We start from the raw sequence: 18,545 nt of genomic DNA, 5'->3' as shown, positions 1-18,545 counted from the left end.
AGGCAAAGACTTGAATATTACAATACAGTAAAGGGGAAAAGGTGGAAGTACTGACAAGTTTCCTCTTCCTGGGCTCTAAAATCACTGCAGATGGTGACTGCAGCCATGAAGTCAGAAGACGATTGCTTCTCGGCAGGAAAGCTATGACAAACCTAGACAGTGTGTTGAAAAACAGACGTTACTCTGCTGACAAAGGTCCATATAGTCAAGGCTATGGTGTTCTCAGCAGTCATGTTTGGTTGTGAGAGCTGGACCATAAAGAAGGCAGAACACCAAAGAATTGATGCCTTCAAACTGTTGTGCTGGAGAAGATTCCTGAAAGCCCCTTGGACAGCAAGGAGAGCAAACCAGTCAATCTTAAGAGAAATCAACCCCAAATACTTGTTGGAAGGACTGATGCTGAAGGTCCAGTATCTTTGTCATCTGATGCAAATAGCTGACTCATTGGAAAAGTCGCTGATGCTGCTAAAGATTGAGGGCAGAAGGAAAAGAGGGCCTCAGAGGATGAGATGGTTGGACAGCATCACTGACGCAATGAACATGAACTTGGGCAAACTCTGGGAGATGGTAAAGGACAGGGAGGCCTGGTGTGCTGCAGTCCATGGGGTCACAAAGAGTCGGACACGACTGGGTGACTGAACAACAACAAAGGGTTTTGAAACCATAAACTACTGTGCTTTTAGTGTAATCTTGAAATCCAAACCGGATAAGGACCTTAGAGGAAAAGTTTAGGCCAACCTCACTTATCAACATAGATGTGAAAATCCTAAGTGAATTATTAGCTGATCGAATTCAACAGTACAGTTAAGAATCTTTCAGGACTTCCTTGGCGCAATGGATAAGAGCCTGCCTGCCAGTGCAGGGGACTTGATCCTTGGTCCAGACACACTCCAATGCTAAGGTGCAACTAAGCCCATGTGCCACAACTGCTGAGCCTGCATGCTGCAGCTACCGAAGCCCAAGTGCCCAGAGCCCATGCTCTGCAACAGAGAAACCACCGCAATGAGAAACCCTCACACCACAATGAAGAACAGTGCCTGCTCACTGCAACTAGAGAAAGCCTAGGCAAAACCAACAAAGACCCAGTGTGACCAAAAATAAGTAAATAAAAGGAGTATTTTCCCTTGTGGCTCAGCTGGTAAAGAATCTGCCTGCAATGCAGGAGGCCTGGGTTCGATCCCTGGGTTGGGAAGATCCCCTGGAGAAGGGAATGGCTACCCACTCCAGTATTCTGGCCTGGAGAATTCCATGGACTGTATAGTCCATGGGGTTGCAAAGAGTCAGACACGACAGAGCGACTTTCATTTTCCCTTTTCAAGGTTAAAAACACCATATTAAACAGTATACTAGGGAAAATATAGGATTATCAAGTGAAGTAGTAGAAGAAGTCAACAAAATTTGATACCCATTATGATTTTTTTAAAAGCCTTGCATAAAAATAAGGGCTGGGGTTCCCTGATGGTTCAGATGGTAAAGAATCTGCCTGTAATGCAGGAGACCTGGATTCGATCCCTGGGTGGGGAAGGCAATGGCACCCCACTCCAGTATTCTTGCCTGGAGAATTCCATGGACAGAAAAGCCTGGTAGGCTACAGTCCATGGGATCTTAAAGAGTTGGACACAACTGAGTGATTAACACTTTCACCTACATAAAAATGAAGGAACTTATGTGCGCTAAAAAAGGGTATCCCTTAAAAGAGTGAGTGAGTGAGTGAAAGTTGCTCTCTTGTATCTGACTCTTTTCGGCCCCATGGACTTTACAGTCCATGGAATCTCCAGGCCAGAATTTTGGAGTGGGTAGCCTATCCCTTCTCCAGCGGATCTTCCCAACCCCGAATCGAACCGGGGTCTCCTGCATTGCAGGCTGATTCTTTACCAAATGAGCTATGAGGGAAGCCCATCCCTTAAAAACCTATAAGAAAAAAACAAACCCAACTTAGTGAAACTTACAAAGCATTCCCATTTAAGTCAAGACTGGACATGGACTTGGGCCCTGGAGAGCCAACGGCAAAGTGAAAGCTTGTCTTGGGTGTCCCCTTGCATCAGGCTCCCGGGACTCCCCTAGCCACCACTCCCATTACCCCCCAGGAAGGAGCAGTACAGTTACCGGATACACAAAACGATCCACCACATCACACACAGACAGTACAGCTTCAGACAACAGGATTAGATAGAAGTTACAAAATATGTATTAAATGAGTTGTGTCATAGGGCATACATGTACACCTATGGCTGATTCATGCTGAGGTTTGACAGAAAACAAGATTCTGTAAAGCAATTATCCTTCCATTAAACATAAATTAATTAAAAAAAATAAGGAGTCAAAGCATAGTATACAAAGAACAAGAAAGTATTTAAAACAAAACTATCCAAAATAATAGCAAAAAAGAGATAGATTTTAAAAACAAATGAATAAAAATTATAGAAATGAAAAATATAGTCATTGAAACAAAAACGCAGAAGACAACTTCAGCGGAGGAGAGAATTAATGAATAGAAAGGCAAATCTGGGGAAGTTACGTAGAAAGCAAGAAAGAGAGAAAGAAGAAGGAGCAGGAGGAAGAGGAGGGAAGTACGACAGATTAAGGTAGGGCGGATTATAATATCATTGGGCTTCCCTGGTGGCTCAAACAGTAAAGAATTCAACTGCAATGCAGGAGACCCATGCTTCGATCCATGGGTTGGGAAGATACCTGCAGAAGGGAATGGCTATCCACTCCAGTATTCTTGTCTGGAGAATTCCACAGACAGAGGAGTCTGGCAGGCTACAGTCCATGGGGTCACAAAGGGTTGGACATGACTGAGCGACTAACACTTTCGCTTTCCTAATATCATTAGTCACAGCAGCAAGAGAGTGGAAGCAACCCAGACATCCATCAATGAATGAAAGAATAAACTGAATGTGGTATGTTCATACATCAGAGTATTATTCAGCCTTAAAATGAAAGAAATCCCAACATGTACTACAATAATATTGTACTTTGAGGGCATTAGGCTAAAGTGAGATGACCCAGTCACACAAAGACAAATCTTACATGATTCCATTCATATGAGGTCCCTAGAGTAGTCAAATGCACAGAGATACAAAGTCCATTGGTGACTCAGGGGAAGAGGAGAGAGGGGAGTTATTGTTTAATGGGTACACAGTGTCCATTTTTGCAAGATGAGAAGTTATAGCGATGGACGGTGGTCATGGTTACATAACAATGTGAATGCACTTAATGCTGATACCTACACAATTAAAATTTGATTAAAATGTTATACATACATTTTACCACTTTTTTTTTTTTCCTGCAAGATCTTAGTTTCCTGACCAAGGATCAAACCCAGACCCCAGCAGTGAAAACACCCAGTCCTAACCACTGAACCACTGAGAATTCCCACCATAACTTTTTTTAAATAATTTTTTAAAGAAGTCAAAAAGGCAACAACAACAACAAAGACACTGAGGAGTTTCCCGAAGAAAGAATATAGAAAATGGAGGAGAAAAAATATTCACAGAAATGATGGCTGAAAACTTTCCAGAACAGAAGACATGAAACCTCAGACAAGCAACTGGAGTAACTTCTGGGGTAAATAAATGAGCCATAGACTGCTTGTGAAAGAGAAGATTCAGTAGTGTAAGGATGTCAGTTTTCCTCCAATTAAATAAATCCAAAGTAATTCCAAGTAGAATCCTTTTTCAGGGATTTCAATTTATTTTTTTACATGAAAAAAATAAAACTGGCTTTCCCTCACCACTCACCCATCAAATACAAATCAAAATTCCAGATCTATATGGGGAAGACAAAGTTGTAAAATTATTTTTTAAATTATAGAAGACCATCCGAATGACATCTGGTGCATGCATGCGTGCTAAGTTGCTTCAGTGTGTCCAACCCTTTCCAACCCGATGGACGGTAGCCCACCAGGCTCCTCTGTCCATGGGAGTTGCCATGCCCTCCTAGACCTCTGGTAAGAAAGACTATTTAAGACACAAAAAGCAAAAATCATGAATTAGTTAAATGCGACCACTTGAACATTTAAAGATTTTGAATTTTTTCTATATGGGGACTTCCCTGGTGGTCCAGTGGCTAAGGCTCCAAGCTCCCAATTTAGGGGCCCAGGTTCGATCCCTAGTCAGGGAACTAGATCCCATATGCTGCAACTAAAGATCCTGCATTATGGCGGAACCGATACAATATTGTAAAGTTTAAAAATAAAAAAATTAAAAAAAAAAAAGATCCTGCATGCCACAACGGAGTCTGAAGATCCCCCAAGCTGCAACTAAGACCCAGAACAGGCAAATGAATAAATTAATTCATTAAACACATGACAAAAGTAAGCTTTAAACATACTATATGTACAATTAAAAATAAAGCAACAGATTGAGAAGATATCTGTGGCTGAAATAACAGAGTCCAGTGTGGACATTACTTGCACATGCTTAGAGATGCAATTTCCTCTCAGCTGTGTAATTCTGGCTAAGTTACAGCACCCCTCTTTGCCTGTTTTTCCCAAGTGTGAAAAGAGGAAGGGGCTTTTGTAAGAATTGGTGGAATTAATATCCCCTAAGCCAAAGAACTGATAGTCTTGAACTGTGGTGTTTGGAGAAGACTCTTTGAGAGTCCCTTGGACTGCAAGGAGATCAAACCAGTCAATCCTAAAGGAAATCAGTCCTGAATATTTATTGGAAGGACTGATGCTGAAGCTGAAGCTCCAATACTTTGACCAACTGATGTGAAGAACTGACTCACTGGAAAAGACCTTGTTGCTGGGAAGGCAGGAGAAGGGGAAGACAGAAGATGAGATGATTGGACGGCATCACCGACTCTATGGACATGAGTTTGAGTAAAGTCTCGGGGTTGGTTATGGACAGGGAAGCCTGGCATGCAGCAGCCCATGGGATTGCAGAGTCGGATACGACTGAGCGACTGAACTGAAGTGAACTGAATATCCCCTAAAAGCACTTGGGATAGAGCCTGGCACAGACGAACAAATCAATAAATTGTTAGCTTGCTACTGACATTTAAGGAATGCTGACAAATCTTTAAGAAAACCACAAACAACTGAACAGTATTTATCACTTCTTCAGTTGGACTTGTAACTGTCAGCTCCATCTGCAGACCAGACGGCTAGTCCTTCACTCGAGAAGCACCCTGCAGACCTGTGACCTGATTGATGTCCTGCCCCCTGGTGGTCCGCAAGGAGAACTGTGCATCCAACACCAGCCTGTCCGAAAGACTTCAGGATCTTAGATTCCGATTCACAGCTTGTATGTGTCTGTTCTCAGATTCTATTTTTGTGTGTGTGTGTTTTATATATATATATATATATATATATATATATATATATAAATAATTTGACTTATTTGTTTATTTTTGGCTGTGCTGAGTCTTCATTGCTGCGAGCCTTTTTCTCTAGTTGCAGCGAGGGGACTACTCCCCGCTTGTGGCTTCTCATTGCAGAGGCTTCTTTTGTTGGGGAGCACAGGCTCAATAGCTGTGTCACATGGGCTTAGTTGTTCCTCAGCCTATGGAATCTTCTCAGATCAGGGGTTGAGCCTGTGTCTCCTGAGTTGGCAGGCAGAGTCTTTACCTCTGAGCCACCAGGGAAGTCCTTAGATTCTTTTTGAAAAAGACTGGGGAAGGAATCAAGTTGTAAAGTCGGGCCTTGAGTCTTGAGCTCACTAGATCTGTGGCTGAGAACGGAGCCCTGACCTCAACCTGCCTCTGTGTGCCCATCCTCAGAGGGAGGAGGTTGGAGGGGAGGAACTCTTAAATGTTGCTCATAACAAGGCTGCTATCTCATGCCTGTGGATTTTTACCCGGGGAGTGGGAGAATCAAATACAGAACCTCTCATGTGTCTAGAGTTAGAGGCAAGATTTAAGCTCTGCTCTTGGCGTTCATGACCCTCACAATGAAGGTCGCCCTGGGATCATGGTTTCACCCGGAAGGGCTCGACACTGATCTTAGCCATTTCAGAGTTTTGCAGGAATTTAACTTGGGCTACATTTTGCATATTACTGGGCCCCAGTATAAAAGAACAGAGCAGGTTAGCTTACCTTCACTTAGGAGGCAGAGTTTAGGAGCATTAGGCTACAGTCTACACTGTGCCCCATGTCTTGGCCACGCTGTCCTACCCTTGACTCTTCCAAAGGCCAGAAAGAAGTTGTGGTAAGATTTTAAGACAAGAGAGGGCAAGAGTGGGAGTGAATCCTGATCTCTGAAGCACTCTGTGTTCTGTCCAAGCCCACCCCAGAGCCCGAGAACCGTCACCCCCACCCACCTCCACCCTTGAGACCTTCATTGCCTAAGTCCCCAGACACTTGGTCAAGGTCTGGTCTTCTTCTTAACTCCATTAAGAAACAAAAATCATCACAGTGGTCATTACCTAGTTTTACAGTAATGATTTCTGCTTTAAGCTTGGCTTTAAAAACTTTTTTTTTCTTTTTCTGAAACTTTTTCTTTTATATTGGAGTATAGGTGATTAACAATGTCATGACAGTTTCAGGTGGACAGCAAAGAGACTGAGCCATACATATCCATGTATCCATTCTCTACCAAAGTCCCCGCCTATCCAGGCTGCCATGCTATGCGGCAGAGCAAAGCTCGCTGTGCTACACCGTGCATCCCTTTTAAATACAGCAGTGTGTACATATCCATCCCAGACTCCCTAACTATCCCTTGCCCGGATCCTTCCCTACTGGAAACCATAAGTTTATTTGTCTGTGAGACTTTTTTTTTTTTGGTCTGGGTTTTAAACTCTGATGGAGTCTATGAGTTTCACTGTCTCTTACCTGCCTAAGTTATTTACCAAGGGGCCAACCATGAGAGAGCCGAGGAAGCCTCCGAAGGGAAACATGGACACGGTAACCGACCACAGCAAGGTCAAGTAGAACTCGTTCATGTATTCACCGACTCTGTCATAGTAGGTATAGTTGTAGAAGTCTTTCATGAACTGGAGAGCAGAGCAAAGCAGAACACCAGAGTCATTCGAGCTGGTTTGCAGAAAGAAGAATGGAAGCTGTTGGGCCACCCGATGGGATGAGCTGGGCATGTGGACATCAACATGATGAAGTGCAGGAGAGGGACTGAGGATTAAAAGCAATTAGCAGGGGGCACCCACAGGCCGGGGGCAGGATGTAGGGGGCTGCAAGGCCTCTGATAGGCAAACCACTCAGGATGTTTCTAACCCCAGAAAGGAATGACTCCACCCTTCCAATCACAGAATCAATGTCAGATGATCCCTTCCCCATCCAGACCCTGCCATGGATTACCTGTCTGTAGAAGATTAGAGCCCTCTCAAACCTCCCCCGCGACCACCCCTGAGGCCAGCCCGCCTTGTGTCCAGCCAGGCCTGGCTCTCCACAAGAATCTGAGGCCCGGGGACCTGGTGCAGCCCCACGGCCCTGTGCCTGCAGGTTCCTTGAGTCTGTGCTGTTGTCTCCTGGGTGTGACCCCTCCCTTCACTCGAGGCCCCACCGTGTGCCCCCAACACGTATGTGGTCCACCCTAGCAGCCACCCAGACACCAGCTGCTCCAAACCCACCTCCCTGTTCCCTGGGGGGCTGTGCCTTGCCCACCACAGCGACCTACCTCTGAAGGGGAGTTAATAGCAGCCACGTTGTACCCATACTGGAAGGACGACCCAAAGGCAGCTATCAGTGTCGCCAGAACAATCACGGGTGTCAGCCTCTGCGGGAGACGAGATCACAGCTTCAGGTCAGGAAGCATCCCCGGGCTTCCATGGAACTCAGGATTTACTCAGAGTCTTGTAGAAAGATGGATGTAATGGGACCTGAAGACCCACGGTCTTTCAACCACTCCGTGTCTGGAAACCTACCCTCCACTCACCTGTGTGGCACAGGTTTCCTTAACAGTAGCGCTTAGGCTTGGACAATCCTGTGTTGTCCTGGGCTGTCCTATGTGCATGGTAGGGACAGCCCTCCCCCCATGTGTGGCAACCTAAATGTCTCCAGACATAGCTAGATGTCCCCAGAGTGGGTGGGGACTTGCCCCTGGTTGAGAATCACTGGGTCAGAACAGAACTAAAGGGTCACCTGTTCCAGCACTCCATCCAATGTCTGAGTGCTTCTATGACATTTCTGCTGTGGAGCTGCCTTGGCCTACTGCAGCAAATGCACTCAAGCACTGCCTCCAACAGCACTTGTGTGTTTAGTCGCTCAGTCGTGTGTTTGTGTGTTTAGTCGCTCAGTCGTGTCCAACTCTTTGCCATCCCAAGGACTGTAGCCTGTCAGGCTCCTCTGTCCATGAGATTCTCCAAGCAAAAATACTGGAAGGGGTTGCCATTTCCTCTTCTAGGAGATCTTCCTGACTCCGGGACTGAACCCACATCTCTTATGTCTCCTGGATTGGCAGGTGGTTTCTTTACCACTATGCCACTGGGGCTTCCCTGATGGCTCAGCAAGTTCAGAATTCGCTGCAATGCAGGAGATGCAAGAGATGTGGGTTTGATCCTTGGCTCAGGAAGATCCCCTGGAGGAGGAAATGACAACCCACTCCAGTATTCTTGTCTGAAAAATCCCAAGGACAGAGGTGCCTGGTGGGCTGTAGTCCAAAGGGTTGCCTCCGACACAAACTCCCTTAAAAATCAAAGAGAAGAAATGTGAAAATTTTTAATTATTTAGGGTCACTGATTCATTTCCTTTAACCTCTAGACTTTGCTGTAAGAAGCAGAAGGCACAGTGAAAAAAATTTAAATATAGATTTCGGGGGACTCTTTAAACACACACATTCCGTGATATCCCCTTTGACCCTTGGGAAACTTTGAACACTCATTAAGTGGAAGGAGCTTTGCTGTTAGACCCTATGGATCTCAGTTTGAATTTGTTCATTGCCACTTTCTGGCTTAATTTCTTTGATCTTCAATTTCCTCATCTTTAGCATTAGGATAATGACAACCCTTGGAGTTATTGCGAGGATTAATTTTATGGAAGCGTCTAGTCCTGAAGGTGAATCCACTGACTGGGGGTGAGTCTGGGTATGGCTCTCAGAACCCACTGTTGATGCACTTCATCCTGTGTTCCTACTGAGGTCCCTGGCACATGGGACCCAGTACCTCCTGTGCCGAGCTGTGGTCCTCACATCTCCTTGAACAACATCCCTGCTGATCTAAGGAGGACCTTTTGAGAGAGGCAAGTAGGAATAGGACAGGCTGAGAAACAGTGGTCACCCGGGCCTTGCCTTGTGCCCGGAAGGGGACGTGCGAGCTAGTGACACCCCTCCCCTACCCCACAGAGCAAGTGTAGGACCCGCAAAGGCCCTGGTTAAGAGCCGAACCCTCCCTCCACCAAATGAATTAACAAACACTTTGTTCACAGGAAGTTTCTGGTGAGGATGAGAAGAGCCACCGAAAAGGAGCAGTAGGCTCAGGCCCCACCACTCCCTGGGGCCAGTAGAGGCAGTGGGTGATGGAAGTCGGGGAGCAGGCAATGGGGCCCAGGAGGGAAGAAGGGTTCCAGGGCAGTTGCTGCATGGTGTTTTCTAAAGACGGGGGTACACAGGTAGGCACACCCACCACCACCCCCAAAACCCCACCCAGTAGGTAGCATAGGGCCAACTGAGCTCATCTCCTGAAGTGCTCCGGGTAATCATTCACTCATTCATTCATTCAACAGACTGAGCACCCACTGTGCGTCAGGCATTCTGGTCCTATGTAATAGGGAGCTCATCTCCTGAAGTGCTCCGGGTAATCATTCACTCATTCATTCATTCAACAGATTGAGCACCCACTGTGCGTCAGGCATTCTGGTCCTATGTAATAGGGAGCTCATCTCCTGAAGTGCTCCGGGTAATCATTCACTCATTCATTCATTCATTCAACAGATTGAGCACCCACTGTGCGTCAGGCATTCTGGTCCTATGTAATAGGGAGATAGTAGAGAACAAAGCAAAGATCCCTCCCCTGTAGCTGGAGAAGGGATAGGCTACCCACTCCAGTATTCTTGGGCTTCCCTGGTGGCTCAGCTGGTAAAGAATCCACCTGCAATGTGGGAGACCTGGGTTCGATCCCTGGGTTGGGAAGATCCCCTGGAGAAGGGAAAGGCTACCCACTCCAGTATTCTGGCCTGGAGAATTCCACGGACTGTATAGTCCATGGGGTCACAAAGAGTTGGACACAACTGAGTGAATTTCACTTCACTTCATAGCTGTCCTATTGCTTGATTTGATGGAAGGGAGGAAGGAAGGAAGGAAGAAATGAAGGAAGAAAAAATGTTAATTAAAATGTCTCCTCTTCCAATTCTCTTCTCAGTAAGTGATAAACTATAAATGCACCCAGTTTCATTCATTCTGCAGGGGCAACTCCGGCATTCTGCTTTGATGAGTCCTAGGATTTAAAGTCCTTAGCAAAGCTCAGCCAGGGAGCTGAGTGATGCCCTGAGCTCATACCCTAAACTGGGAGGATCTTGCCAGGCACATGACTAGACAGCTCCTTGACTGCTTTTACAGGATCCTAGCAAAATTCATCAGAAGGATCTCAGGCTGTCAATTCTTTAAGCCTAGAGCACATGATTCAACTTCTAGTCCCTGGCTTCTTCCTTGAATTCAAGCCACAGGCACATTCTAGGGACCCTTGGGAATCAGAGCTCACCCTTTGTGGAAAATGCAAGGACATTTTGGTACGTCTTCACTAACCTTGCTGGTCCAAACTCCTTCCTTTGGATGAAACAGAATTATTCTTAAGGCAGGAAAAGAAAAATTTAAGGTAAAATCTTCTTCGCTGCTTGGATCATTATCTCCTCCCCTTTAGGGTGCATTGTGCATCTGTGTTACACATTAACTAGGTCCCCTTAGAAAACACAGGAATGCCTACTCCTAAATAGATAAATAAATAATAAAAAAAAGCAATTTCCTCCCGGCTCCAGCAAGATAAAACCTTAGGAGACAACATTCCTTCTTCAGTCCTATAAGAGGTCACAATAGCTCTTTACTTGCTTTTCTAGACTACGTAAACCATCAATACGTTACTTTGATGTATATAACCCTCTGTCTCAGAAATTACATAACTGTGCTTTGACTTCTAACAGGAAGAAGAGTCCCCAGAGCTCTCTGAAAGGCTGTTTCCCAGGTTATAATCCTCAAGCTGGCATGAATAAAAATTTCCATGTCTTTCTTAGATTGACTGTTGGTTAATTTTTCATGGACAATGCATTAAACAAATATTTACTGACAGCCACCTATGAGCCAGATACCACCCTACAGTCTGTTGAACAAAATGCCTGCCCCCAAGAAGACTGTGGTCCAATGGGGAAGACTTTTTTTTAAAGTACTTAATAATTAAACTAGAACTGTAGCAAGTTTTATGAAGAAAATCCACAAAAGTGGTTAAAAAGGGAAGTCAGGAAAGTGACTGAGAGAGGGTGGGGGCTTGGGTAGCGGAGTGACTAAGGCAGGGGCAAGAGGTGCCAGCTTTGAGGATTATTTTAGGGAGCAAAATTAAAGGAACTGGTATTCTGTCAGAAAAATGAAAATCAAACCCACAGTTTGATGCTACTGCTCACTCATTAGGATGATTAAAGCCAAAAAAACATAATACGTGTTGATAAGGACGTTGTGAACCCTCTCACATTGCTGGGGGAATGCAAAATGGTGCAGCCACTTTGGAAAACAGTCCAACAGTTCTTCAAAAAGTTAAATGTAGAGTAAGTATATGACCCAGCAAATCCACTCCTAGGTTTATACCCAAGAGAATGAAAACATAAACTTGAGTTTACACAAACTTGATCACAAATGTTCATAGCAGCATTTTTACCATACTCAAAAGTGGAAACAACCCAAATGTTCATGAACTGATGAACTGATAAGCAAAACGTGGAATAGTCATTCAGTGAAATATTACATGGCCGTGAAAAAGAATGGAGCCCTGTTACGGCCTACAAAGTGTTCACAAAGTGAACAGACCTTGAAAACGGGCTACGTGAAAGAAGCCAGTCACAGATCACCTGGTTCCATCTGTGTGAAATGTCCGGAATAGACAGATCCATGGAGACAGAGATCAATCGGTGACTGCCCAGGGTTGGGGGAGAAGAGGAGGAGATGGGGGAAATGCAGAGTGACTGTCCATAGGTACAGAGTTTCTTTTAAAGGTGATGAAAATCTTGTAAAATTGATTGTGGTGGACTTCCCTGGTTGTCCAGTGGTTAAGAGTCTGCCTGTCAATGTAGGGGACACAGGTTCGATCCCTGGTCCGGGAAGATTTCACATGCTGCAGGGCAACTGAACCCATGTGCCACAGCTGCTGAAGCCTGCGTGCCCTAGAGCTCATGCTCTGCAACAAGAAAAACCACCACAGTGAGAAGCCCTGTGTCTCACAACTAGAGCAGTTCTGGCTCACTACACCTAGAGAAAGCCTATGCACAGCAACAGAAACCCAGTGCAGCCAAAAATAAATTTAAAAAAATATATTTAAAAAAGTTTTAATTGATTATGGTGATAGTTATTCAATTCTGTGAATGTATATTGAATTGTATAAGTTTAAAGGGGTGAAATGGTCTGGGAGTTATATTCCCAATAAAGTTATTACACTATATAAAAGAGGGGTGTAAAAGAAATTCAGATTTAAGCTTTCCTTTTTGTCTCTCTTCTCTTCTTTTTTTTAATACTTGTGAGGAGGACAAAAGGAAGAATTTGGTACAGGGTTGGATTAGGGCATGAGAAAGAGAGGAAGGGGCCAGACAGGATGTGCAGGTCTCCCACAAGCTTGTTAAAAATGACAAGAGGGGCTTCCTTGGTGGCTCAGAGGTAAAGAATCTGCCTGCCAGTACAGGAGACGCGGGTTCGATCCTTGGTCAGGAATATCCCACGTGCTACGGAGCAACTACGCCCATGCACCGCAACTACTGAGCCTGTGCTCTAGAGCCTGGGAGCTGCTACTGAAGCCCGTGTGCCCTAGAGACTGTGCTCGGCAACGAGAAGCCCCTACAAAGAGAAGCCTGTGCATTGCAGCAAAGAACAGCCTCACTCGCTGCAACTAGAGAAAAGCTCCACACAGCCATGAAGACCCAGCACAGCCAAAAAAAAAATGACAAGTGGCTCCGCGGCCTCGAGACGCGAGACGGGGCTGTTGTCCGAGGCCAGGGAGAGCTGTGATTTGTGGTTTGGAGAAAAGCTAGGGGTCACTTCCCTCGTGCCCACAGTAAGCTGGCTTCCTGTTTTTCAAGACGGTGAGAACATTTCTGACAGGGTGTGATTTCAGGTCTCTGGGAAGAAGGCCCCACCCAAACCATCTCTCAGGAATTTGGCTCCAATTTCTTTTCTACCGTCAGAGAGACACTCTCAGCCTAAGACTTTTGCCTGTCATGCATCTCCAGTCAGAACAAAAATATCCTGGGAAAATAAGAGTTCCTATGAATTATTAACACAGTAAGTCACTTTATCACACTATGGAATGAATCCAAAGTCTCACAAACGTTCCTTGAGGTCTGAGTGCTGAGGAGAGGAAAGATAGACAAACTGGAAGTGCCCTGTCTCTGTGGGAGTCCGCAGCTGCCTTTCTTGCTGCTGGCTGTGTGGCCTTGGGCCAGCTCCTAAACTTCTCTGTCCTTCATCTGTAAAATGGGGATGATGATACTGCTTTCCTCACAGGATGGATGTGGGGAATAAATGAGTTCATACATGTGAAACGCTCAGACCCACAGCTGACTTGTGGTACACACTACAAGCGTTACACATTACATCAGAGGTTTGTTATCAATATTAATTATTAACGATGCAAATCAGAGGGAAGTTACTTGCTCAATGACACTCAACTAGTTGGTGGCGGCATGCCACAAAAAAACCTCTGCTTTCATCTTCCAAAGCATTCTGGCATTTTCTTTTTATAATCCATTTTATTTTGTCTTTCAGCCCAAGAATCTTTTTTTCCCCGTGGGAAGTCTTCGGGCACACCAAATTTGTGTCTTTTCTCTTTACAGATGAGGAACCCAAAGGCCGGTGAGGTTGCGGTCACACACACAGCCACCAGAGGGAAAGAGAGCTGGGCCCTTCCCACCAGCCTGAGCAGCGGCCCCACCCCCACCCCCGGTGGTCGCCCAGACTCTATGGCCTCACTCACTGTCCCCACTTCTCCTCAGCTCCTAAATGCCCCCTTCAGCTTTGCTGTGTGACTTGCAGGTTCTTTTTCACAGCCACCACTGGCTTAGTTCTGTTTTGATGTCCCCCGGCACGTATTTACCAAAGGACTAGGTCTGCCCTCAGGAGCCTGGAAGGGGGGCAGCATGCATTCCCTGGGATGGATCCCTGGAGGAGGCCTCCCTCCTGGGGGGATCGCAGAAGCAAGTGACTATGATTATGTTTTGTATGTAACCATTTAATCACGTCCTTTCAAAATGCATCGTTCATTTTCAGGGACCACCACGTGGGGCATTTCTGTTATTTTGCAGCCGCACTTGGGGACACAGTTGGGCGGCGCATTACTCTCTGAAGAGGCGGCACAGAAAGGACCAGGGCTTCCCCTGATCCCCTAATCTCCAAGCTCTTGTTATCTCACAGTCTCTTCTCTGTAAAATAGAGGAGATAACGTTTGACCTAGCACGGTCTTATTACCATGAGGTCCACAAGACAAGCCCTGTGGCGTGACACACTGATTCCAAAGCAGGAAATCTCATGGGCGAGGGTGAGACTGGCATCTGGTGAGCAGACACCAGAGATGATGCCAAACAACCTACAACAGCCAGGCCAGCCACCACCATCCCCCTCCCTGGCCCCACAGCTCCGAATGTCAGTAGCGCCCTGCTCTAAAGGATGATCAAAAAATAATAATATGGGGACCTCCCTGGTGGGACAGTGGGTGGGAAACGGCCTGTCAATGCAGAGGACACAGATTCGATCCCTGATCCGGGAAGATCCCCCATGCTGAGGAGCAGCTAAGCCTATGTGATGCAACTACTAAGCCCACGCACCACAGTTCCTGAAGCCTGTGTGCCTAGAACCCGTGCTTCACAAGAGAAGCCGCTTCAAGGAGAAGCCTGTGCACCTCAACGAAGAGTAGCCCCTGCTCACTGCAACTAGAGAGGGTCTGTGTGCAGCAACGAAGACCCAGTACAGCCAAAAATAAATTAATTTAAAGAATAATATGTATGGCGGATCTACTCTATGCTAGGTAATTTACATGCATTATCTCATTTAGTTGTTCCAGCAGCCCTCTGTGAATGGCAAGGCTATCATTCCCATTTTATAGATGAGAAAACGGAGGCACAGAGTAGTTAAATAACTTGCCCAAGTTCCCACAGCTAGAATAGGCTGGAGCAGAAATGAATCCCAGGCATTTCTGCCTTCCAAACCCACTTTAATCTATTAACTCCAGAACATGTGTCCAACTTGACCATGGCAAGGGTCTCATATCTATGAATAAATAGTAATTTGCACAGATATGTATCTACTCCCATCAATATAAGCAGATGCTGTTGCAGTGAATAAAATGCAAACTTCTTAAAAGTGTCAGTACTTTTATGTTACCTTTCTGTCCCTATGCATTTTCCTCAATCAAAAGATAATCAAAAGTACAGCAAGAGACAATCAAAAATAACAACAGCAATTATACAGCAGCACACTTTGAAAGAAGTCCAGAAAAATCTTTTGTCTCTAAAAAAAAAGGAGTCTCATTATCTAAAAGGTAGGAAATCTCTGCTACCGAGCTGAGTTACATTCAAATCCTGCAACATCCTTTCTATCTTCTTTGCATACTGGCTTAGCTGGATTTACCTGCTGAAAAGGTTAATGAAAATGTCCAGAAGCCAAAATCAAATAAAATTAAAAAAATCTCTCAGGAGCCATGGGTAAGGATATTGTTGCTGATTTCAGAAGCCCTTCATCTAAAGTTCTTAAGGAAGTTGTGATAAATCAATCCCTTTGAGTCCCATCAATTCTGTTCTAACTACTTTGAAAAGCTGTTCCAGAAGAATGCGTCCCAAAGAACCTTTAAACCTAAAAGTCTCTAAATCTCTCCTCTCTCTAGTCCCTGTAAAGTCCAGCTGCGGGTGAACTCTGAGGGGGCAGCCCCCCGTGCACACGACTTTGAATAGCATCCCCCAGTAATGCTGAACAGGTCCTGACGGGGCTGCTCCTCACTGCCTCCCTGACAGTACACTTACCCCTTCCCTCTTGACTGGATCCTGCGGCTCCATCTTTGCTCTGGAAGTGCAGAGTTCTGCTTGTTTCCTTTCAGCCAAAATACCAAATGCACTGAATGGCGAGAGAAGACATTCTGGATGTACTTTGGCCGAGCCAGGTAACAGCCAATAGCATTTTTATGGGCAGTCTAAGGCAGAATAACCCTTTCGGGAACCCAGACGTTTGCCTTGTTTTCACTTCTTCTTTTGAAAGGAGCTGTCTGGGGTCTAGCTCAGCAAGTGGGCACCCCCCAGGGACTGTAGGCACCGTGCCTTCCTGATTGGGACAGTCTGCGGTATTTTCTTACTGCGAAAGTCAGCCTCATGATGGGTGACTGGAAGGGTTATTTCTGTCACAAAACGTGGAAAGCAACAGGTGCCACTGACCCTGCAATACTCCAGGTAACAGAGGGGCAAGAGACGGGCTCATTAGTGGCTTCTCAGAAGAGAACCCTGCCAGAAATCCTGCAGCCAAGTCCCTCTGCAGGAGACTCGGCTTTTGCCCAAATTACCATGCAACACTTTTCTCGGAAAGTTTCTTATTTTTCTTTTTAAGGAACTCAGAGTGGCCAAGGGATGCGATTTTCTGTGTAATCATCACTATTGCAAAAGCAGTAAATATTTCAAATCCCTTTATCTGCAGGGCAGGGAAAGTGAGTCACAGCTGCTCGTCTGGGTCCTCACTCACGGCCAGGCCATTGTTGGCCCCCTGTGCTCAGCACGTGTTCAGCCGTCATGGGGGCACACCAGGTCAAGCAGCCAAAATCCAGAGCAAAGCCTCACAAGGTTTTCACCCTTACAGGGCATAGTCCCTGTTTTATTTGCTGTGGCACAAACCCCACAGTTAATATAGGCACATGACCTGGTTTACTTTCAAGTAACAGTTAATTGGGGGCCCACTGTGTGTCAGGCACCGTTCTTGGCATCAGTGGCAAGCTGGGGAATTGGTGCCTCTGTGTAGGAGGCTGAAGACGAAGGTGACCGTGTGTGTGTGTGTGTGTGTGTGTGTGTGTGTGTGTATGTGGTCCCTGCTTCCCCATTAACATGTGTCTGGGGTGTACTGGGGGGCAGTGGGGAGGTGGGCATTGACCATTTTTTCTCTCTAACCTCACTTATTGTTTTTTCCCTTCTGGGTCACAGCCCTAATACAATGATTTCCAACTAAGGTTTGGCAAGACCAGAGGTTTCCAATTATTTCAAGAGTTTTGAAAAATTCTCCAAAGAAAATGCACTTTAGTTGGGGGGGGGGCGGGGAGGGGAGAGTGAAGAAAGGGGACAGGTTGGGGAAAACAAAAGCAGTGTCAGAAGTTTGCCATCATGGGTCATTGCCAGGCCCAGAGGAAATCAAGAGAACCACTTCTTGGCCCAAAGCTTCCACTTGGCCCTCTGCGGGCCCGCGGGGAGCTGACAACTGAGAGAGGGGGACACAGACCTCTCCTCTTCCTGCAGCCTTCACCTCCCACCTGGAGTGGGGGTGGGGGAGGAGACGGCGGTACAGGCCCAGGATGGGGTGGGGTTGGGGGTGCGGTAGTACCTGCTCCGTAGGCCTCAGGCAGGCACCGCCGCGGCGTCACCAACGCCTCAGCGGCGGGAGCGCAGCGCGAGCGGGAGAACGCGCTGGGAGGCCGCCGAGGGGAGGCCGCCGAGGGGAGGCCGCCGAGGGGAGGCCGCCGAGGGGAGGCCGCCGAGGGGAGGCCGCCGAGGGGAGGCCGCCGAGGGGAGGCCGCCGAGGGGAGGCCGCCGAGGGGAGGCCGCCGAGGGGAGGCCGCCGAGGGGAGGCCGCGGGTATGCTGCGCGCAGAACGCCTCCTTACCCTTGCCCAGGGATTCCCCCACCCGTCTGAAGCCTCTTCAGCCCAGGACCCTCGAGGGCACCTGAGGACCCCGGAGGGCCTGGAACAGACTTGTCCCCGCTCAGGTCGTCTGTGTCTGTCCCCTGTCAGGTCCTTCCCACCCCCCGCCCCGGGCCCAGCAGCCTGGGGTCCTCAGGACCCTTTAGGCCCGTGGGAGGAGGGCGGGCCTTTGGGCGTCCACGGATAATGCGGAATCAGAACGCGGACTGGCCCCCTGGTCCGAAGCGGGGACTGTCCCTGCTGTGTGGCCTGGGATGGCCCTCTACAAGTGTCTGTGGTTTACTGAACTTTCCATGTTTATTTATTACCCTCGAGAGCTGAAAACGGGGATTGGGAGGAGGAGATGGAGGCGCAGGGTGGGGGGTGGGGGAGGGTGTGGGTGTAGGGGAGCTGGGAGGAGGGGAGTGTCTTCTTTACATCTCTGGCCCTTGCTCTCCCGCCCTGCTCTCCTCTCCTTCTGAACTAGGGAGGGAAACTACCGATTGAAATCCGATTTTGTCTTGGGGTTTAAAATGACAATAATAAACACCACTGATTAACCTAAGGACATTTTGCCCAATAGCACATAGCAGACCAAGGCGTG

The 18,545-nt window shown here is 46.9% G+C and overlaps 1 protein-coding gene across 2 annotated transcripts in view; it reads right to left on the bottom strand.

Moving 5' to 3' along the window:
- The window catches only part of SLC2A5 (solute carrier family 2 (facilitated glucose/fructose transporter), member 5), a 29,383-nt gene extending 11,243 nt beyond the window's left edge, over positions 1-18,140 (bottom strand). Inside the window, exons 1-4 of one of the 2 annotated variants that reach the window (XM_025001418.2) lie at positions 17,645-18,140; positions 16,093-16,183; positions 7,577-7,675; positions 6,778-6,938 (exon numbers count right to left, since the gene is read on the bottom strand). In XM_025001418.2, the coding sequence (XP_024857186.1) occupies positions 6,778-6,938; positions 7,577-7,675; positions 16,093-16,125 (293 nt within the window). In that variant the 5' untranslated portion in view covers positions 16,126-16,183; positions 17,645-18,140. 2 annotated transcript variants of the gene reach the window in all.
- Positions 18,141-18,545: the final 405 nt, after the last annotated feature.

Source organism: Bos taurus, chromosome 14, assembly GCF_002263795.3.
Source record: "Bos taurus isolate L1 Dominette 01449 registration number 42190680 breed Hereford chromosome 14, ARS-UCD2.0, whole genome shotgun sequence".
NCBI lineage: Eukaryota > Metazoa > Chordata > Mammalia > Artiodactyla > Bovidae > Bos > Bos taurus.
Note: the sequence above shows the minus strand (reverse complement) of the source record. Positions and strands in the feature narration are given on the sequence as shown.